Consider the following 22,299-nt stretch of genomic DNA (forward strand, 5'->3'; position numbering starts at 1 on the left):
CACTGTCACCGACGAGAGGGTTACTGCCGACACACTCTGTCACCGACGAGAGGTTTACTGCCGACACACACTCGCCGAGGGAAGTGAGTGTGTGGAGGGCTCAGCCTACCTCGAGAGGGTCCCTGCAGAGCCGGAGAACATGTTCACCGAGGGAGAACACAAACTATAGAACCTACTTAATCTCAAGAACCAGCCTCTCGGGGAGATCAACGACTGGAGAACGTGTTCACCTAGGGAACCCTAAACTGTCCCCACCCCCGCCCCCCCCGAAGGCGGCTGCAGTTTAAGAGTTCCACTAGAGAAGGCTCCTGCTTCACTATGGCGACAATGGAGTTGTACACCAAGGTAAGATCTGAGCAGTGTGTGATATCTAACCCTGCATCCTCTCATGTAACAATTCTCATAATGCATTCAGCAGATGCTTTCATCATACAGCCAAGGATTTTGTACCTGCAACTGCTTGATCTGCAGATAAATGCTTATTCAAGATGTCGTTTAATTTCACTGTTCTACGTGTGTCTTCACCAGACACCGGTGAACCGGCATAGTTGGATGGATGGAGGGATGGGTATAGCTCAGTGGTAGAACATGAGGATGGGCATAGCAGATCAAGATGTCACCAGTTTGATTCGCCGCCCCGATAGGGAGAAAAGCATATGCTAAATGAACCCATTATTGTGTTATCAGAATGAAGACGAGAGCCTGTGTTCAGATCTGCACAGCTTGTCCTGACAGCTGTTTCTGGCCTACTACCAGATGGCACACTTCTTTAAAATAACAGAATTGTTATAAAATAAACATTTTAAAGCAAAGAAATGTCACAAGGTCGTTTTAAAAAAAAAGTTGTTGGGTAGTATGGTTGTTAAGTTCTTCAAACCAGTGTCCTGTAGGATACAACCAAGTTGCTGGATCTAAGGAACACAGGTAAGGTTTTAAGATGTCGATATGGGTCCTTTTTGTCTCTGTATAATGTTTGTGTAAGTGATGTTGGTGGACTGCGAGGGTAGCTGGAAAGACGGATCCAAGATGGAGGCGTGGTGAGACAGAAGGGATGACTGGCATTAATCTTTAACGGACTTTAGGAGCCTTTTCTGCTGATGCGGAGGACAATGTCTTGGTTGGGCCACTGCCAAAGAGGAGGAGGGGGAGTGGGGCAGAGCTTATGTCATTTTTATCCTCCCTGATCCCTGTTGGGAGTTCCACATGGTTATACAGTCTGAAACCTATTGAGCTTTGGAGGGTTGATTTGATTTGGGATATTTTCTCTGTCCCTCTGTTTCTATGTTTTACTATCTCTCAATCCACACCCTCCCTCCCTATCTCAGGGGGCAAGTGTCTGGGTTCCTGACCCGGATGCAGTGTGGGTATCAGCTCAGCTCCTCCAGGACTACAAGACTGGAGACCAGTCTGTCCTTCTGCAGCTTAGTGATGGCAGGGTAACACACACACACACACAAACAGACACTCCCACACGTGCTACCCATACACAAACACCACTACACGCACTCACATCTCCGCAAGCACACTCTCACATAAACATCTCCTCCCCCAGGAGCTGCAGTACTCAGTGGCGCCCCCCGCTGGCCTGCCCCCCCTGGGGAACCCGGAGCTCCTGGAGGGGGAGAACGACCTGACGGCCCTCAGCTTCCTCCACGAGCCGGCCGTGCTGCACAACCTCAGCGTCCGCTTCCTCCACTACAGCTCCATCTACACCTACTGTGGTACGCTGGTCTCTCTCCTCTCTCTCTCTCCTCCACTACAGCTCCATCTACACCTACTGTGGTATGCTGGTCTCTCTCTCTCCTCCACTACAGCTCCATCTACACCTACTGTGGTATGCTGGTCTCTCCTCTCTCTTCTCTTGGTCGTCCTCTTCTCTTCATCCTCCTCTCCTGGGTAAAACAGAAAAAAAGATGTGACAGAGAGATCAGAGAAGGCCGCTTCTGTGTGCTGCTGGTTTAACGGCCATGTTCAGAACCCAGAACGGAAGGAAGAGAGAGAGGGAGGGGGGGGGGGGTGGTGAGAGAGGGCAGCTCCTGTGTGCTCCCGGTTTTACAGCCATGCTGTTTACTGGGTGTGAAGTCCAGAAGGACACCTCCGACCTGCACCTGGATTACTCAAGCAAACCTGACCTCACACCCTTCTCTGTCCTCCTCCTCTCTCCTGCTCTTTCCTGCTCCCTCTCCTCCTCCTCCTCCTGCTCTCCCCTCCCACCCCCTTCTTCCTACACCCTCTGCCCTCTCTCCCTGTCCTCCTCTCCCTCCCCCCGCACCCCAATCCTCATCTTCTCCCCTCCCCCCCCCCACTTCTTGCAGGCATAGTTCTGGTGGCTATAAACCCGTATGAGCAGCTTCCTATCTATGGGGAGGAGGTGATCCAGGCCTACAGCGGCCAGGACATGGCTGACATGGAGCCTCACATCTTCTCTGTGGCTGAGGAGGCCTACCGCACCATGACCAGGTCAGGGGTCAGGGGTCAGGAGTTGTTGTGTTGGGCTCAGTAGGCAGCTTCGGGATCTGTGTGTAGAAGATGTGTGTGTGTGTGTGTGTGAGCAGAGAGGAGAAGAACCAGTCCATCATCATCAGCGGGGAGTCTGGCGCAGGGAAGACGGTGTCCGCCAAGTTCACCATGCGCTACTTTGCCGTGGTGGGCGGGGCTTCTGAGCAGACAAGCGTGGAGGAGAAGGTCCTGGCCTCCAGCCCCATCATGGAGGTCTGTCTGCTGGGGTCTGTGGAGGGGTGAATGTGGGTGAGGGGGCGGAGGGTGTGGAGGGATGGCTGGATATATATACATGCAGGGAGGCTTGGAGAGTTGGAGGGAGGGAGAGATGGAGAATGAATGATCAAATGTATGTGTGCTGGTCTGCCGGAGACAAGGTTTCACTTTAGGACTGTTCTGCTGCTACAATGACTCCTCTCCTCTCCCCACTTACCCTCCTTTCTTCCTCCTCTCTTCCTTCCCCCCTCCCCTCGTCCTTCCCTCCTCTGTAGTCCATAGGGAATGCCAAGACCACCCGTAATGACAATAGCAGTCGTTTTGGGAAGTACATCGAGATCGGCTTCGGCAGGAAGGGAGACATCATCGGAGCCAACATGAGAACATACCTTCTGGAGAAGTCCAGAGTGGTCTTCCAGGTGACAGTCTCAGCTGGGTGTGTTGGTGTGTGTGTGTGTGCCTGCGTATGTGTGTGTGTGTATATATACCTTTGTGTGTGTGTGTGTGTGAGCAGGCCAACGAGGAAAGGAACTACCATGTGTTCTACCAGCTGTGTGCGTCCAGACACCTGCCTGAGATGAGACAACTCCAACTTGGTGAGACACACACACACACACACACAGAGAGAGAGACTCTAGTGGCCTTACTACAGCTGACTGACTGTCTATATGCGTGTGTGTGTATGCGTGTGTGTGTGTGTGTGTGTGTAGATGCCCCTGAGCAGTTCCGTTACACCAGTCAAGGAGGACAGACAGAGATACCAGGCACTGATGATGTCATGGACCTGGAGCGTACTCGCAATGCCTTCACCATACTGGGTACTGTTTGTGTGCTCAATGATAACAACGCACTTTATTTATTCCCTTTCGAGACAAACTCGAAAAAAAAGAGTTTTAGTGTGTGTATGTGCATTCATGAGATTGTGTGTGTTGCAGTCCTGACCAAGTGCGGTTCTACCTGCAGGAGTTCTTCCAGACCAGCAGACGGAGCTGTTCCGCGTCTTGGCAGCTGTTCTGCACCTGGGGAACGTCCGCATTCAGGCCAGCGGGAGAGGAGGAGAGCGCAGCTACATAGACGTACACTCTCGTTACAATTACACTACCATCTATACTGTCAGAATAGTATAACTATACTACCGTCTATACTACCAGAATAGTATAACTACACTACCAGCTTTTAATCGGATTCTGTGAGCCACAAGTGTTTACATAAAAAACCTGAGGTTTGTGTGTGTATTCATGTTTGTGTGTGTATTCATGTTTGTGTACGTGTGTGTACTTCCAGGCAGATGACCCCTCCCTGGCCGTGTTCTCCAAGCTCCTGGGCGTGGAGGCGGGGCAGATGGCCCACTGGCTGTGCCACCGGCGGCTGCCAGTAGGGGGCGAGCTCCTGGTGAAGCCCATGACGGGCCAGCAGGCATGCGAGGCCAGGGACGCCCTCGCCAAGCACATGTACGGCCAGATGTTCTCCTGGACCGTGGTCCGGCTCAATGCTGCCCTGCGCGCCCACCGGGAGAAGCCCCGCAGCTACATAGGAGTGCTGGACATCTACGGGTGAGAGGGGAGGGAGGGAGGGAGGGAGGGAGGGAGGGAGGGAGGGAGGGAGGGAGGGAGGGAGGGAGGGAGGGAGGGAGGGAGGGAGGGAGGGAGGGAGGGAGGGAGGGAGGGAGGGAGGGAGGGAGGGAGGGAGGGAGGGAGGGAGGGAGGGAGGGATGTGGGTGGGAAGGGGGTGAGATGGAAGGATGGATGGGTGAATGGATGGAGGACGTAAGTGAATCATTCCGTGTCTAGGTATTGTCACACTTGTAATACTGGGTTGTATTTGTGGCCTTCTGTTTCTTTGGCAGGTTTGAGACGTTTGACAAAAACAGCTTTGAGCAGTTCTGCATCAACTATGCCAACGAGAAACTACAGCAGCAGTTCAACAGGGTTAGTGTGTGTGGGGGTGTTGTGTGTTTAGTGTGGGGCGTGTGCGTGTGTGTTAATGTGTGTGTGTGTGTGTGTGTGTGCAGCATGTGTTCCAGCTGGAGCAGGAGGAGTACGTGCGTGAGGATCTGTTGTGGAGCAGGATCGAGTTCAGTGATAACCAGCCCTGCATCGCTCTCATAGAGGAACACCTGGGACTACTGGACCTACTGGACGAGGAGTGCAGGGTCAGACACACATACCACACGTAGACACACACACACCTGCCACACGTACACACACAAATCAAATCCTCCAATCCTCTCCCCCTTCCCACATCCCTCCCTCGCTGTCTCTCTTTCTCTCTCTGTCTCTCTCTCTGTCTGTCTCTCTCTCTGTCTCTCTCTCTCTCTCTCTCTCTCTCTCTCTCTGTCTCTCTCTCTGTCTCTCTCTCTCCGCCCCCTCAGATGCCTAAGGGCTCAGACGAGAGCTGGGCCAGGAAGCTGTACGACCAGCACCAGAACCACCAGCCCAACCCTCACTTCAGCAAGCCCCGCATGTCCAACTCGGCCTTCATCATCCTGCACTTTGCTGACTCGGTAAGAAATGACCTTTGACCCCCTACACTGGGGGTCATGACCTTTGACCCCCTACACTGGGGGGTCATGACCTTTGACCCCCTACACTGGGGGATCATGAACTGTGGCTAAGCTGATCTAGAGTTGTGCTGTTGTGTTTGTTTAAGCATGAAGTTTACTGTAAACTGCACATCATTGTTTGCTTGTAAGAAAACGCATGATTTTCAGGCTTTCTCAACAATGTAGACCAGCAAAGATAAAATAGAACAATTGAACCTGCAGTATGTAAACCATGTACAGTATTGATTTAGTGCAGTGTGGTTTGTGCTGTTTAGGTTCAGTATGAATGTGATGGATTCTTGGACAAGAACCGAGACACTGTCTTTGAAGAGCCAATCAACATCCTCCGAGCCAGTCAGGTGTTTAGTCACATCTCTGTCTTTCCGCTGTCCATCTGCCTGCCTGCCTGTCTGTCTGTCTGCCTGCCTGCCTGCCTGTCTGTCTGTCTGTCTGTCTGTCTGCCTGCCTGCCTGTCTGTCTGTCTGCCTGTCTGCCTGTCTGTCTGTCTGTCTGTCTGTCTGTCTGCCTGTCTGTCTGTCTGTCTGTCTGTCTGTCTGCCTGTCTGCCTGTCTGTCTGTCTGTCTGTCTGTCTGTCTGCCTGCCTCTCTGCCTGTCTGCCTGTCTGTCTGTCTGTCTGTCTGTCTGTCTGTCTGCCTGTCTGCCTGTCTGTCTGTCTGTCTGTCTGTCTGCCTGCCTGCCTGTCTGCTTGTCTTTCTATGTGCCTGTCTGCCTGCCTGCCTGTCCATCTGCCTGCCTGCCTGCCTGCCTGCCTGCCTGTCTGTCTGTCTGTCTGTCTGCCTGTCTGTCTGTCTGTCTGTCTGTCTGTCTGTCTGTCTGCCTGTCTGCCTGTCTGTCTGTCTGTCTGTCTGTCTGCCTGCCTGCCTGTCTGTCTGCCTGTCTGTCTGTCTCTCTATGTGCCTGCCTGCCTGCCTGCCTGCCTGCCTGCCTGCCTGCCTGCCTGCCTGTCTGTCTGTCTGTCTGTCTGTCTGTCTGCCTGCCTGCCTGTCTGTCTGTCTGCCTGCCTGTCTGCTTGTCTTTCTATGTGCCTGTCTGCCTGCCTGCCTGTCCATCTGCCTGCCTGCCTGCCTGCCTGTCTGTCTGTCTGTCTGTCTGCCTGTCTGTCTGTCTGTCTGCCTGCCTGTCTGTCTGTCTGTCTCTCTATGTGCCTGCCTGCCTGCCTGCCTGCCTGCCTGTCTGTCTGTCTGTCTGTCTGTCTGTCTGTCTGTCTGTCTGTCTGTCTGCCTGCCTGCCTGTCTGTCTCTCTATGTGCCTGCCTGCCTGCCTGCCTGCCTGCCTGCCTGCCTGCCTGCCTGCCTGCCTGCCTGCCTGCCTGCCTGTTTGTCTGTTTGTCTGTCTGTCTGTCTGCCTGTCTGTCTGTCTGCTTGTCTTTCTATGTGCCTGTCTGCCTGTCTGTCTCTCTATGTGTCTGTCTGCCTGTCTCTCTATGTGTCTGTCTGTCTGCATGTCTGTCTGCCTGTCTTTCTATGTGCCTGTCTGCCTGTCTGTCTCTCTATGTGTCTGTCTGCCTGTCTCTCTATCTGCCTGTCTGCCTGTCTGTCTATGTGTCTGTCTGTCTCTGTGAACCTTCCTGGCGGTGGCGTCCTGTCTGACAGCATTGCCTTGTCTCCAGTCTGACCTGGTGGCAGATTTGTTCCAGCAGGCTCCAGCAGGGACCGCCGTGGAGCTGTCCGGGGGCAAGTCCTCTCTGGCCAATGGGAGCGTGCGCTCAGGGAAGAGAGGCCATCGAGAACACAAGCTGACTGTAGGCTTCCAGGTAACCCCCCCCCCTCCACCCCCCCCCCCTCCTTACCCCTGTCACTCGCCTCCCACCAGCTCACCTAGAAATGAGGGGGCACCAGCTTATCACATTGATAGTCTTCTGATTAGTGTGTGTGTGTGTGTGTGTGTGTGCATGTGTGTGTGTGTGTAGTTCCGTCAGTCTCTTCAGCTGCTGATGGACACTCTGAACAGCACCACCCCTCACTATGTCCGCTGTATCAAACCCAACGACGTCAAGGAACCTTTCGTGTAAGTCCTCCTTGTGTGTACTCTCCAGGGAGTGTGTGTGTGTGTGTAGCTCCAGGGTGTGTGTGTGTAGCTCCAGGGTGTGTGTGTGTAGCTCCAGGGTGTGTGTGTGTAGCTCCAGGGTGTGTGTGTGTAGCTCCAGGGTGTGTGACGGTGTTGTCCTCCAGGTTTGACCCCAGGAGAGCAGTGCAGCAGCTGAGAGCATGTGGCGTGTTGGAGACCATCCGCATCAGCGCTGCTGGATACCCCTCCAGGTACCCTCACCCCTGACCCCTGACCCCTCCAGGTACCCTCACCCCTGACCCCTGACCCCTCCAGGTACCCTCACCCCTCACCCCTGACCCCTCTAGGTACCCTCACCCCTGACCCCTCCAGGTACCCTGACCCTTGACCCCTCCAAATACCCTAACCCAGACCTCTGACTCCTATCCCTTCAGGTAGACCTAACACCCAGCACCTCGTTCTCTACCTCCAGGTGGACCTATGAAGAGTTCTTCAGCCGGTACAGAGTTCTTCTGCGTGGGCTCCGGCCCCAGCCCCAGCCCCAGCCCCAGCCTCAGCTCCAGGAGATGTGTAAGCAGGCCCTCCCCAGCCTCATCCCTGACCCAGACCAGTACTGTTTTGGCAAGACCAAGGTACTCACTCCTCACCTCTCTACACAGCTACAGTACTGTACTCTTATGACGATGCATCCTGTCCAAATCTTCATGGAACTCAACATATCAAACAATTTTGTATACTGTATAGTATATTTTGTAAACTGGTATATATTAGAATTTGATACTTTGAGCGATGATAGAAAACGCTGATGGTAGCACTGTACTCCACCTGTGTCCAGGTGTTCTTTCGGGCGGGGCAGGTGGCCCTGCTGGAGCGCTTGAGGGCGGAGCGCCTCAGAGGGGCGGGCATGGTCATCCAGAGCCGGGTACGAGGCTGGTTGGCACGGAGACGCTACACTCGCATCCGCCAGGCGGCGCTCACTGTCCAGAGATACACCAGGGGAGCGCTGGGGAGGAGGTGAGGAGGGGAGAGCTGGGGAGGAGGTGAGGAGGGGAGAGCTGGGGAGGAGGTGAGGAGGGGAGAGCTGGGGAGGAGGTGAGGAGGGGAGAGCTGGGGAGGAGGTGAGGAGGGGGGAGCTGGGGAGGAGGTGAGGAGGGGAGAGCTGGGGAGGAGGTGAGGAGGGGAGAGCTGGGGAGGAGGTGAGGAGGGGGAGCTGGGGAGGAGGTGAGGAGGGGAGCGCTGGGGAGGAGGTGAGGAGGGGAGAGCTGGGGAGGAGGTGAGGAGGGGGAGCTGGGGAGGAGGTGAGGAGGGGAGCGCTGGGGAGGAGGTGAGGAGGGGAGAGCTGGGGAGGAGGTGAGGAGGGGGAGCTGGGGAGGAGGTGAGGAGGGGAGAGCTGGTGAGGAGGGGGGAGCTGGGGAGGAGGTGAGGAGGGGGAGCACTGGGGAGGAGGTGAGGAGGGGAGAGCTGGGGAGGAGGTGAGGAGGGGGAGCTGGGGAGGAGGTGAGGAGGGGAGAGCTGGGGAGGGGGTGAGGAGGTGAGAGCTGGGGAGGAGGTGAGGAGGGCGGAGCTGGGGAGGAGGTGAGGAGGGGAGAGCTGGGGAGGAGGTGAGGACGGGGGAGGAAGTGAGGAGGGGGAGCGCTGGGGAGGAGGTGAGGAGGGGGAGCGCTGGGGAGGAGGTGAGGAGGGGAGAGCTGGGGAGGAGGTGAGGAGGGGGAGCGCTGGGGAGGAGGTGAGGAGGGGAGAGCTGGGGAGGAGGTGAGGAGGGGGAGCGCTGGGGAGGAGGTGAGGAGGGGAGAGCTGGGGAGGAGGTGAGGAGGGGGAGCGCTGGGGAGGAGGTGAGGAGGGGAGAGCTGGGGAGGAGGTGAGGAGGGGGGAGGAAGTGAGGAGGGGGAGCGCTGGGGAGGAGGTGAGGAGGGGAGAGCTGGGGAGGAGGTGAGGAGGGGGGCAATCGGGAGGAGGTGAGGAGGGGAGAGCTGGGGAGGAGGTGAGGAGGGGGGCACTGGGGAGGAGGTGAGGAGGGGAGAGCTGGGGAGGAGGTGAGGAGGGGGGAGAAAGTGAGGAGGGGGAGCGCTGGGGAGGAGGTGAGGAGGGGAGAGCTGGGGAGGAGGTGAGGAGGGGGAGCGCTGGGGAGGAGGTGAGGAGGGGGAGCGCTGGGGAGGAGGTGAGGAGGGGAGAGCTGGGGAGGAGGTGAGGAGGGGGAGTGCTGGGGAGGAGGTGAGGAGGGGGAGCGCTGGGGAGGAGGTGAGGAGGGGAGAGCTGGGGAGGAGGTGAGGAGGGGGAGCGCTGGGGAGGAGGTGAGGAGGGGGGAGGAAGTGAGGAGGGGGAGCGCTGGGGTGGAGGTGAAGAGGGGATCGCTGGGGAGGAGGTGAGGAGGGGAACACTGGGGAGGAGGTGAGGAGGGGGAAGAGGGGGAGGAGGGGGGAGGTCCAGTCCTGGTTTCTCCAATGTGTCAGTGTCTCTCTTCAGATGGGTCTAGACTCTGGAGGGATGGAGGGATGGAGGGATGGAGTTACAGCCTCTCTCTCTCTCTCTCTCTCTCTCTCTCTCTCTCTCTCTCTCTCTCTCTCTCTCTGTCTCTCTCCCTCTCTTTCTCTCTTCCCCCCCCCCCCCCCCCCCCAGACGGGCCCTGACCCTGCGCTACACCCAGGCAGCCCTGGTCCTCCAGAAGACCTTCCGCATGCTGGCAGTGCGCCAGCTGTACCAGGTGATCCGCCAGGCCACCCTCACCATCCAGGCCTTCACCCGCGGCACGCTGGCACGCCGGGAGTACCGACAGGTGGGCACTGGCAGGGGGGAGACAGGGGGCAGGGGGGGAGACATGCAGATCAGTCATCCAATCGCAGCCTGGGGTCTGTGATCTGGGGTCCGAATTTATGGGAATTTTACTTTTCAAATTTCAGCAACCTGCATTTCCGAGTCTTGAATTTTTGGATCAGAATTTTACTTTACGTTTAAATACATTTATATTTCAATTTTAAAGAGATTAATTAAAAGCAGTGGTTTAATTCAATATTAAGTCTTTTATTTATTTATTTAATGCCTTTTAAAATTGAAAACATGATGTCACTGATTTGCTTCCATATCAGTCACCTTCCAGACAGCCCTCACCTCATGGCTGGTTTACACCCCCTCCCCCCCACCCCTCCCCCCCATCCTCCCCCCTCATCCTCCCCCCCTCATCCTCCCCCCTCCTCCCCCGCCCCAGGTTCTGCGTGAGCGTGCGGCGGTGCGTGTGCAGGCGTGGGTGCGTGGCTGGCGTGCGCGGCGCGCCTACAGCCGTGTCCGAGCGGCCGTGGTTCTGGTGCAGTGCTGCGTGCGGCGCCGGGCGGCCCGTAGGGAGATGCTGAGGAGGAAGGCTGACGCCCGGTCTGTGGAGAGGATCCGGCAACTCAACAAGGGCATGGAGGTCAAACTGATGAGCCTGCAGCTACGAGCTGACCAGGAGGTGAGGGGAGGAGGGGAGGAGGGGAGAGGAGGAGGGGAGGAGGGGGAGGAGGAGGGGGAGAAGAGGAGGGAAGGAGGGGAGGGGAGGAGGGGGAGAGGAGGAGCGGGAGAGGAGGAGGGGAGGAGGGGGAGAAGAGGAGGGGAGGAGGGGAGGGGAGTGGAGGAGGAGAGGAGGGGAGTGGAGGAGGAGAGGAGGAGGGGAGGAGGAGAGGAGGAGGGGAGGAGGGTAGGAGGGGAGAGGAGGAGGGGAGGAGGGAGGGTGTGTCTGAGTTTACATACGTGTGTGTGTGTCCAGGCCAGGGACAGCTCTGCTCTGAGGGAGACCCTGCATGCGGAGCGCGAGGCCCACCGCGCTGAGGTGGCCGGCCTGCGGGGGGCGCTGGCGAGGCTGGAGGCCCAGAGACAGGAGCAGCCCGCCCCCAGCCCCGCCCCGTCCCCGCAGCAGGAGGAGGAGAGGAGGAGGCTGCAGGAGAGGACGGCCCTGGAGCTCCTCACACTCACACAGGTACACACACACACACACCCAGGTACACACACACACACAGGTACACACACACACACACACCCAGGTACACGCATACACAGGTACACACACACACACACAGGTACACACACACACACACACAGGTACACACACACACACACACAGGTACACACACACACACACCCAGGTACACGCATACACAGGTACACACACACTTACACAGGTACACACACGCACCCAGGTACACACAGACTTACTCACACAAACCCCCCCCCCCACCCCCAGGAGGTGCAGGCCCTGAAGACAGAGAGGGAGGAGCTGGTGAGAGAGAAGGAGGATCTTCAGAGGCAGGTGGCAGAGCAGCAGACGTCCCAGGAAGGTAGGTACTCACCCCCCCCTCGCACCCTCTGCCTCCCTACCCCTCCACCCCCCATCTCTCCTACAGCTCTGCACGTGTGTGTGTGTGTGCAGAGTGTGTGCGCCAGGCTGTGTCGCAGGCCGGTGTGTCTCTGCGCGGGGAGGTGGAGGAGGAGCGGAGGAAGTATCAGGGGCTGCTGCGAGAGTTCACCAGGCTGGAGCAGAGATACGACAACCTGAGAGATATGAGTCTGCCCTCTGAGGTACTGGCACGCACACACACACACACAGGTACACACACACACACACAGGTACACACTCAGACACACAGTGAGTAACGAACAAGTGTTTTGTCGCCAGCGTTCAAAGGGCCACAGGAGGACAGATTCTTGCCAGAGTCTAAGCATGGAGCCTCTCTCTCCAGTTTCGGCCCCCTTCCCTGGCTCCCCGACCTTCTCCCCGACCTCGGCCCCCTTCCCTGGCTCCCCGACCTTCTCCCCGGCCTCCCCAGAGGAGTCCAGGAGGGTCAGTGTGACGTCTCAGGATTGGAGCTCTTGGAGCAAGGACACTCCTATGGTGAGATCACTCTGCATCTGGCTGGCTGGCTGGCTAACTGGCTGGCTGGCTAACTGGCTGGCAGACTGGTTAATGTATTTGTGTGTGTCTGCTTATGTATTTGTGTATTCTGCAGGATACTCTGATGGAGAATATGGGCGTACCCAAAGACACAGCAGTGAAGATGAGAGCAGATGATTTGGGACACGCCTACGATGCCGTACGAGTGGCCAACAAGTCTGTCAATCACTGTTCTCCACTAATACCTTAATTTCACAGCCTCAAAATGCTGATGTTCTTAAGTTAAGTATTGGTTTGGACCTTCTCTTTCCCCCTTTCTCTCTTGCACTCTCCTTCTCCCTCTCTCCTCCTCTCCTCCCCCAGGTTACTGGAGACCCAGCTGCGTAGCCAATCAGAGCAGCAGGGGGCGGAGCTGAAGCTGCCGGGGCAAGAAGCCTCAGCTGATGGGCAGGTGTGTGTGTGTGTGTGTGTGTGTGTGTTACATAAAGAGTTTGAGGGAACTATAGTAAACTAAGCGTGTGTGTGTGTGTCTGTTACATCAAGAGTTTGAGGGAACTATAGTAAGCTAATCGTGTGTGAGTGTCTGTTACATAAAGAGTTTGAGGGAACTATAATCTAAGCGTGTGAGTGTGTGTGTATGTGTGAGTGCAGGAGCTGCTGGAGGCCAGAGAACAGGAGTGTGTGAGACTGAAGAGAGAGCTGCAGGAACTGAGACACACGGTCACTCTCAGGACACTGTTGACACACACAGGTGAGGCACACACACACACACACAGGTGAGGCACACACACACACACACACACACAGGTGAGACACACACACAGGTGGAACACACACACTTGTGGTTAAACTAGTACTGCCCCCCCCCAGCCCCCCCAGCAGCTGTGCCGTCTCCAGAGGGCTCCTGTGCCCCCCAGGCCAGAGGGGGCGCTGTCTCAGGTCTGCTGGAGTGCAGGAAGAGAGACGAGGCCAAGCTGATGAAGATCCTCATCACAGGTGACCCCAAGCTGACCCCGGATGACCCTCACTGACATTCGCCTGACCCTGGACGACCCTCACCTGACCCTGACTGTGTGTGTGTGTGCGCGCGTGTGCGCGTGTTCCAGAGCTGCGTGCGGACATCGCTCTGTCCCTGCCCCCTGGTCTGCCTGCCAGAGTGGTGTTCCTGTGCGTGCGCCAGGCGGACCACGCTGGAGACGCCCCGCGCACGCTCGCTCTCTGCGGCGCTGCGGTCGCCGCCATGAAGGCAGCTCTGAAGGTACACACACTCACATAGACACACACACACACACAAGTACACACTCTCTATGACTGTCCTCTCTTCCTAGAAACACAGTAAGGATGCCGATATGACGGCTCTCTGGTTGAAGAACGCCTGTCTGTTGTCTGACCTGCTGACACAGCACTGCCCCAGACAGGTAATACACACACACACAACACACACACACAACACACATACACACACATACCGTCTGTACGACCTAACTACCCCAAAAACACCAACACACACACAACGATATACTGTATATGTGTGTGATGTGTGTGTTCCTGTAGGATGGACAAGCTGGTTCTACCGACGCGGTTCCTCTGACATCTGACCTCAGTGACCTGAGGCGTTCCCTAGGTGATCTGTGCATCCAGGCCTATCAGCAACTAATCTCCATCACCGAGTCGCGCCTCCAGCCAATCATAGGTCAGGATGAGGATGATGATGGCGATGAGGAGGAGGATAATAGACGATGAGGATGTTGATGTTAATGTGGAGCTTTACCCTTCTCTCTTCTCTCCTCTCCTCCTCCTCTCCTCTCCTCCACCTCTCCTCCACCTCTCCTCTCCTCCTTGTCTCCTGTCCTCCTCGTCTCCTCTCCTCCTCTACTCTCCTCCTCCTCTCCTTTCCTCTCCTCTCCTCTCCTCTTTTCCTCCTCTCCTCTCCTCCTCCTCCTCCTCTCCTGTCCCCTCGTCTCCTCCTCTCCTCTCCTCTCTTCTCCTCCTCCTCTCCTCCAGTACCTGCCATGCTGGAGAGCGAGACCATCCCAGGGCTGTCTGCGTCGGGGCTGAAGCCGGGGGGTTCCAGGAAGAGGGCGGGCTCCGACCCCCGGGCGGCGGCAGGGGGTGGGGCGGACGCCCCCAGCATGGCCGCCGTGCTGAGGGCGCTGGCGGGGCTCCATTCTGCCCTGTCCCGCCAGGACCTCCCCCCCTCCCTCCTGGGGCAGGCCTTCCACCAGCTCACCCACCTGCTCTGCGCCGCCACCCTCAACTCCCTGCTGCTCCGCAAGGACATGTGCTGCTGGAACAGGGGCCTCCAGATACGGTCAGGACACACACACACACACACACACGTAGAGACACGGTCAAACACATACAAACACTTGGAAACGCACACCATGAATATCCCAGCTCTCTCCTTCTTTCTTCCCCCTCCCTCTCTCTTTCCCCTCCCTAAACCCCCTTTCCTCCTCCCCCCGCCTTTCTCTTCCCTCTATACCCTACCTCCTCTTCCTGTCTCCATCCCTCCCTCCCCCACCTCTCTCCATCACTCTCCCCCTCTCCCTCCCCAGCTATAATGTGAGCCTGCTGGAGGAGTGGCTGCGTTCCCGCGGTCTGCAGGCAGGGGGCGCTGTGGCCATGCTGGAGCCTCTGATCCAGGCTGCTCAGCTTCTGCAGGTCACTAGTTGTCATTCTTTGTTGCTGTTCTGAGTTTGGATTATTCTTATTTGGCAGTATTAATTTGGGTTATTCTTATATGTTCATTATGTTACTAGAGTTTAGTTATTTTTCTATTCTATATTTCTATTGTATATGTTGTTGATGTGAATAGTAGCTCATCATGGCTTATTATCATGGGTTTCGAAAGGCCGATAGGAAACTCTCAAGAGGTGCAGGACACAATAATTCCAACGTACTTGTAGGCGACTTGTAACACATGTGAAATAAACCTGAAACCTGAAGTTTAAAAATGTGAAACTTGAACGTTGCAGGTGGGGAAGAAGACGGAGGCTGATGCCCAGGCTCTGGTCCAGGCGTGCACCGCCCTCTCCAGCCAGCAGGTGGGGCTAATCACCTTCCTCTGCTCTCTTCACTAAGCTATGTCTATCCTGAATGATTTATTTTCAGTTTGATTCATTTTAAGGGTAAATAATTTCTAAATCGATTGAGGAATCAGATATGTGTTCAGGTAGCTGTTTTTTTCCCTCACTCTATCTCCTCTACTCGTTCCACCAACGCGAACAACTCCTGGGTTGATGCCGACTGGTGTTTGCCCAATTGTTTTCCACGTCATGTTAATTAGTCTACAGCAGCTTTTATCTGGATGAAAGTCATAACTTGCAAATACCTATGGCAAATACACATAACTTTACGGCAGTAGAAGCAAAGGTATGTCTTTGAGAAACTTTGTTTCATGTTAGGCTATTGAATAATAATCTTTGCAAAATAAGTGTTTGGAATCAGTCAAGACATACAGGCCAGTGGTTCATAACCCTGTCCTCAGGGACCCCCTGTCCTGCTTGTTTTAGATGTTTCCCTGCTCCAACACACCTGAATCAAATGCATGTTCGTTACCAAGCTTCTACAGAGCTAGATAAGGACCCTTTTATTGGAATCAGGTGTGTTGGAGCAGGGAAACATCTAAAACATGCAGGACAGGGGGTCCCTGAGGACAGGGTTGAGAACCACTGATATAGGCTAATAGCCTAGTATTTTCCCGATGTTTGTAGCTAACCTATGTGTGGTATGTTTACTATCCTTGTTAAGGCCTATAATTGCAAACTAGAATGTAATTAACATGATTAATCATTGTAAATCACTTTTTGGAAAGACACCTGTAGTCGGTTGCAAACCTTATAGAACTGGTTTGCTTTTCCACGTGCTAGAGAGCATACTGCATACTTCTCTGGCCTTGGGAAAGCAACGTGCAGCTTGCTAGCTAGTTACGTTCCGTAGCTAATAGCGCCACAGTCTACTAGTATTCTCTAAACATATTTATCCACCTTCCTCTCCCTCCCTCCGTGCTTCAGATTGTGAAGATCCTGACTCTGTACACGCCCCACAGTGAGTTAGAGGAGAGAGTGACGCTCAACTTTATCAGATCCGTTCAGGTACAGCTCCCCCCCTCCAGATACACCTGCCTCAATCAACACAAGCACATGGGTTGAACATTGTGGTGTGGTTGTGTTAAAAAAAAAATATATTATAGCACTTCTGCTTCATTGCGATATGGACAGCGTGAAGCTACAATAAATGTACGAGAGAGAAAAGGGGGGACATGCAGGAAATGGCCTCTGGCTGGAATCAATCCTGGTTATGTGTTATGGTCATGTTGTGGTCATGTTGTATGGTCGCTGGTGTTGCAGGCTCTGCTGAGGGGTCGTTCTGAAGGCCAGCCCCCTCATCTCCTCCTGGACGTGAAGAAGGTCTTCCCGGTTACCTTCCTCTTCCTCCCGCCTCCAGCCCTCCACGCGGACCGCCTCGCCATCCCAGAAACCCTCAAGATCTCCTTCCTGCGCCGAGTCTGAGGGACAGGAAGGGACCTCGCGCAGGAAGTGACCGCAGACCTTGACGCTAACAACGAGGAAGTAATGTCATCCTGCCATGAGAGAGGAAGTGATGCGTGTGGACAGGATGTTGACGGGTGTTGGACCTAGGATCAGTATGAAGGATGACACAAGTATGTTGATTACCCATGTGCCTTTGCATATTTTGCGTAAATTGCTCATGTACACCAACATGGGGCCAGCTATGGCTAACTGAATGCATTATGGTGGATCGGAAGCTTAGCTCAATGAGGCCTCTGAGTGTATTTATCTCGACATCTGATCATCAGCTGACTGACAATGTATAACTTGACTAGACTTGTTTAGCTAATTTAGGCTTCTGTTGCTATTGGTGACGAGTTTCCGTTGGTTCCATTAAAGCAATGGCATTGCTATTACATCGTGGTCTCAACTTTAATGAATCCAATCTAGTGTTGGACCAGGCTGTAGCAGCTTGACAAACGATTCTGTTTTGTAGGTCTCATACCTAACATGTAACCTTTCCCGGATGTTCAAGATCACTTTACCCAACGGTAGAGAAGTTACAGGACTTAAGATGTGTTAAATAAAAACAAATGTGATTATGTCACTGCCATGTTTGAGGGATAGTGTATTTCATTCCGATAATTAGGATCGGCCACATGACATCTGCTCGGGGTGTTGGCTCAGAAAGATGAGTGACGCACAGACGGGAAACACAGTCCAGCTTTCTCTTCTGACAGTTTATTGGAAGCATAAACATACACTGCCACACCCCCCCTCCCCCATAAGAACAACCAGAATTTAAAAACCTAAACATTAGAAACATCTCCAGTATAAAAAAATGCTCCCATGCCAGTACTCAGTACCACTACACGTCATTATTAATATCGATACGCTCACAAACCTCTGGAAAATAGAAAACGATAATAAAATATCCAAAACAAAATCGAAGAAGACAACAATTGGCAAATAACATCAAGTCATCACGTGCCGACACAAGAAAGATGCACTTTTCCCATCATGCACTGCGTCCTATGTACAGGGCTGGCATCACAGAGTGTGTGCCCGCGGGTGCTTGGTCAGTCTGAGACAGGACACGCACGCTGGTCACGTGATCGTCAACACACTGAGACTGAAGTACTGAAAGAGAGGATGACCCAGAAGGACAGCGCAAGAGAGGAGGGAGGGAGCGATAGACCAAGAAAGAGAGAAGGAGAGAGAGAGTCATAATCAGACAGAAAAAGTGTGAATATCTGGTTTCATTGACTGAAGTATTATTGTCAACAGCAATAAGTAAGATTTACTATTGTGTCTTGGTCCAGCTACTTTTCACTTGCATTACCTGTGTTGGTAACTTGATATCTAACATGTGCTAACCTGTAATAGTTATACTAGCTTGTGCTAGCCTGTGATCATTTATACTAGCAAGTTCTAGCCTGTGCTGACATGTGCTAGCCTCTGCTAAAGTGTGCTTGTCTGTGTTAGACCCTGCTAAGGTGTGTTAGCCTGTACTAGATGCTGCTAACATGTCAGACAGTACTAAACTGTGCTAACAAATGCAAGTCCATTAAGCTTAGCTAATGTGTGTTAGCCTGTGCTACACTCTGCTGACATGCCAGCTTGTGATAATGAATGCCAACCCATCTTAGGCTCGCTTGTGCTGACGTGTTGCCCTTAATAATGTGTGCTAGCTTCTGTTAGGCCCTGCTAGCCTGTTCTAGAAGATGGAGCAGCAACCTCGACTCATACACCCACTCAATAGTAAGTCTAGATTTAAGTATATGCACGCACACACACACACGTTTGGTACGGCAATAGTATGTACAATGCCCTTTGACCTTGGAACTGTTCCTCTCCATCGAAAGGCAAGCAGAGGCATCCCTCCGCCAACCCTTCACCTCTGCTAATCTTTTACCTCAGACAGTGACAGGACAAAACGTTGTGCTAATAATAATACACTATGTAAACATCAAATCCCACCGGTCAGTGTAAGACAGGTTCCCTTGGTGGCTGCATAGACTTAGTTAAAACCTTGTTTGCTAGCTAGGGGGCTTTTGTATAAAAACCTGTGTTGGTTGTTACATAGTCGAGGATCCTGACATCTTGTTGGGTTTAGTAGCTATCGTCATGGAATGTGTTAAGATTCTCATTTGTCATCTGTTTGGAAGGGGGGGGGGAGGGGGTAGGTACATAGGAGAGTGGAGAAGGTGTAGAGGGATGTGGGATAGGGAGGAGGAGTTGGGATGGGGAAGGTTAGGTCAGAGGGGGAGGGAAGGTTTCAGCTCCCTATACGACACGAGGCAAACCTAGCTTTTAAGACATAGGAAGTGTATTTAAGCTTGTGGAAAATCTCCCAGACTCTATGCAGTGTTCTCTGCTCAGCATGGCTTTCTGAGGTACAGACACACACACAGACATTACGCATCAACTCTTACACAGAACTATATAAAACACGCGGGTCGATGAATCAGTGCTTGTCTTCATTCGGTCCTTCATCAAACCTCTCCCCACCCTCACCCCTTATTGAGGCTAATCTCAGAAGAGAGGATGTAGGATTCAGGATGGAGAAGACAGACAGGACTGACAAGAGAAGGCCGTTAGGGTATCAGGCAGTGTGCTCTGCTAGACAGGCAGACAGACAGGTAGACAGACAGACAGGTAGACAACATACAGACAGGTAGGTAGACACTCTTTCAAACGTTCTAGTATCGTCCTTTACAGTCTTTAAATATATATATATGTGTATAAATCATTAACGATTCGTAATATCTATACTGTGCTACATACAAATATGTAAATCTACATTTGCTCTCCTCCTGGGTAGCCGAGAGGACTACAGCGTCCAGCCGAAGTTTCTCTCTGGCTGATTGGGTGGTTAGTCAATAGGTCTTGTGCTTAGTGTTCCTATTGGCTGATACAATTGATTATCTAGCGGCACTTCTGGTCCCTCAGGGGATAGGATCTAGACATGGCAGGTCTTTGTTCCTACAGAGAAAGATCTAGACATAGGTATCTGTTCCTACTCAGGATGGGGTCTAGGCATGGCATGTTTCTGTTCCTACAGAGTATAGGATCTACACATGGCAGGTGTCTGTTCCAACAGAGAATGGGGTCTAGACATGGTAGACTTTTGTTCCTACAGTTGATGGGTATTACACATGGCAGGTTGTAGCTTATAGATTGACGGTGCAGGTTTAAACAGAAAGAAATGCCCCAGACTCTCAAGCCAACAAGATGTTAAAACTCCTTGTCCCGTACACATGAAAGATTGCATGATTTGTGGCTATCTTAGAATACTGCCCGCTGTGTAATGGATGTGAGGAGAAGAGTTAGTAAAATAGACTATATAGCTTATTGATGTAATATGCAATATACTTTTTATCCAAAGCAACGTATAGTGTTAAGGGGGTGGTTGTAATTCAACCTTTTGTTGTACAGTCAAATGCTCTACTACTGAGCTATACATATCCCTGCTTTGTAACTCTGTATTACGATGATACATCTATTTGCTAGCATCTTCATGTGACTGGCAGTAGGATTCAGGAGGTCAGTGTTTCACTCACAGAAAGACAAGGAGTAAGTACAGTTTAGGGTGGGTGTGATTGGTTGGCAGTGGCGCTGCAGCAACACCTCCACACCACTGAGTGGCGCTGTGTGTGTGGAGAGTTGAAGGCAGACCTGGGTCAAACACACGGATCAAATACTAGGAAGTGTATGAAAACATGTTACGTGCACTTTTTTTTATGCCAGTGTATGTGGAACTGACCTGGGTGGGGAAAATGCAGCCCTATTGGTTTTCCCTCAGCATTTAGCACATTGCATTTGACCTAGCTCTGTTTGACAGTGGTGGCTCTGCAGCCACGCCTCCGCCTGGCGCCGTGTGAAGGGGGGGGGGGGGGAAGTGGAAAGACTACAGACCCCCCCCTCTTCCCTTTTAGCTCCGCCCCTCCTCCACGGAACGCTGGTCGGACTTGAGCTTGACGAACTCCTTGGCGACGTCGTCGTTGTTGCGCTGCGACAGGATGCGCAGCACGGTGAGGCCCGTCTCGTCCATGTGGACGCGCTTCCCCAGGGGGAGCCAGCACGCCACGCTGCCCCTGGAGGCCATGTCCTTGAGCTGCATCACCGCCATGCCCACCGTGCGGTCCTCGCGGGCGAAGCAGTAGTCTTTCACGCAGACCTGCAGCTCGTAGCACTCCGGGCCCACCTCTGCGCTCAGGGTGCTGGGGGGGTGGGGGGGGGATACACCAGAGAACCGGTCAAATCCTAACCCAACCAAATCTAAACCTGCCCTAGCTCTACCATATGCTAACCAACCCCAACAGTACCCAACCAAAATGCTAACAAACCCCCACCCTACATTTACGTTTCGTCAATTAGCAGACTCTCTTATCCAGAGCGACTTACTTGTAGGGTGAGGTGAGGCAAGTAGGGTGAAGTTCCTTGCCCAATGACACAATGTCATCTTGTACGGCGGGGAATCGAACCGGCAACCTTCTGATTACTAGCCCGATTCCCTCACCGCTCAACCACCTGACTCCTAGCCAACCACCTGACCCAGCCCAGCCCCTTAACCCTCACTGAAAGTAGAAGGTGTAGCTGGGTGGCGCGGCTGCTTACAAGGTGAACGTCTCGTTGTACTTGGGAGCCCAGCTGTTGTTCTTGGACTTGGTGGCGTATTTCCTCTTCTTGTCGCTGAGGTGAGGGCCGATGATGTAGACCTCCACGAAGGGGCGGAAGATGCCCTGAGTCTGCCAGCGCAGGTCGTTAGCTGCCACCACTAGGGAAGGGCGGGGGGGGGGGGGGGGGGTACAGGGGAGAAGCAGAAGAAGGTGAGAAAGCAGGATGTCATTTCTTATTTTTGTCATTCTCTTCTTATAGCCGACGAGTGCGAACTGTATAATCCCATCTTCTCCAGACCTACCTTTCACAGTGACCTTGTGTTCCCCTGTGTTGGGGTGGGTGAAGATCTCCACGTGGATGGACACCTCACCTACTGCGTCCTCCACGCCGGACCCTGGATCCGGGGGAGGGGAGGGAGGGGGGTGAGGGGAGTCAGAGAGAGGGTGTTAGTCAGGACCCAGAGGAGTGGATCTGGGACGGGTGCCACTTCTCCCCAGTAGTCCCCCCAGACAGGAAACAGGCTCATGCTGGGATGATTCCAACCAGGAGGACCAGGCTTCCACCTGGGTGATCATCCACCACCCAGCTCCCTAGCCTGAGGAAGGGAGATGCGGTGGGGTGGGGCAGGTTGGAAAGCACGCCCTACCCCCCAGCGTCAGCTATCCTGGGTGGTAGCACACACACACACACACGCCTGGACACTTTTCTGGAGACATCTAGCCTGTCCCTTGGGACAAGTTAGGGGACGAGATGATCTCATCGTGTTTTTCCTCATAGCGACAGGAAAAGCTCCATGCAGGGCGGGCGTGTTTCCTCTCCTCACAGGATAGCCTACCCCAATGGGGAGGGCACTAGGACCCATGGGTTCCATGCTTGTGGGCCCGACCGAGTGGAGGAGTCTCCACACACGCTCCGTCTCTGTTTGTCTGCAAGGCAGGGCTGGTGGGGAGGGGGTTCAGACCGGACTGTGTGACATGTACAGCCTGGGATGCAGTTGGAACCAGACTCTTTAGACAGTT

General features: G+C 53.9%; 2 protein-coding genes across 2 annotated transcripts in view; one reads left to right on the forward strand and one right to left on the reverse strand.

Moving 5' to 3' along the window:
* The first annotated feature begins 318 nt into the window (after nt 1–318).
* Nucleotides 319–17,264, forward strand: LOC146221224 (unconventional myosin-Vb). The gene is made up of 37 exons (XM_084692310.1): nt 319–345; nt 1,326–1,436; nt 1,553–1,721; nt 2,316–2,460; nt 2,556–2,712; nt 2,991–3,134; nt 3,230–3,311; nt 3,426–3,533; nt 3,679–3,791; nt 4,000–4,268; nt 4,562–4,643; nt 4,727–4,867; nt 5,087–5,218; nt 5,533–5,616; nt 6,888–7,031; nt 7,188–7,285; nt 7,450–7,536; nt 7,758–7,917; nt 8,121–8,299; nt 9,902–10,058; nt 10,488–10,727; nt 11,022–11,231; nt 11,496–11,589; nt 11,682–11,830; nt 11,928–12,143; nt 12,259–12,359; nt 12,507–12,594; nt 12,795–12,894; nt 13,014–13,139; nt 13,250–13,401; nt 13,472–13,561; nt 13,698–13,836; nt 14,148–14,454; nt 14,702–14,807; nt 15,122–15,190; nt 16,160–16,240; nt 16,496–17,264. The coding sequence occupies exons 1-37, from the start codon at nt 319–321 to the stop codon at nt 16,655–16,657; spliced, it is 5,019 nt and encodes a 1,672-aa protein (XP_084548436.1). The 3' UTR covers nt 16,658–17,264.
* A 127-nt stretch (nt 17,265–17,391) lies between these two features.
* The window catches only part of unc13a (unc-13 homolog A (C. elegans)), a 31,256-nt gene continuing 26,348 nt past the window's right edge, over nt 17,392–22,299 (reverse strand). Inside the window, exons 40-42 of the mRNA XM_084692874.1 lie at nt 21,582–21,674; nt 21,278–21,437; nt 17,392–20,880 (exon numbers count right to left, since the gene is read on the reverse strand). Of these exons, the coding sequence (XP_084549000.1) occupies nt 20,592–20,880; nt 21,278–21,437; nt 21,582–21,674 (542 nt within the window). The 3' untranslated portion in view covers nt 17,392–20,591. The remainder of the gene's footprint in view (nt 20,881–21,277; nt 21,438–21,581; nt 21,675–22,299) is intronic.

This window comes from Hypomesus nipponensis, chromosome 26, assembly GCF_054491055.1.
Source record: "Hypomesus nipponensis isolate SF chromosome 26, ASM5449105v1, whole genome shotgun sequence".
Lineage (NCBI taxonomy): Eukaryota > Metazoa > Chordata > Actinopteri > Osmeriformes > Osmeridae > Hypomesus > Hypomesus nipponensis.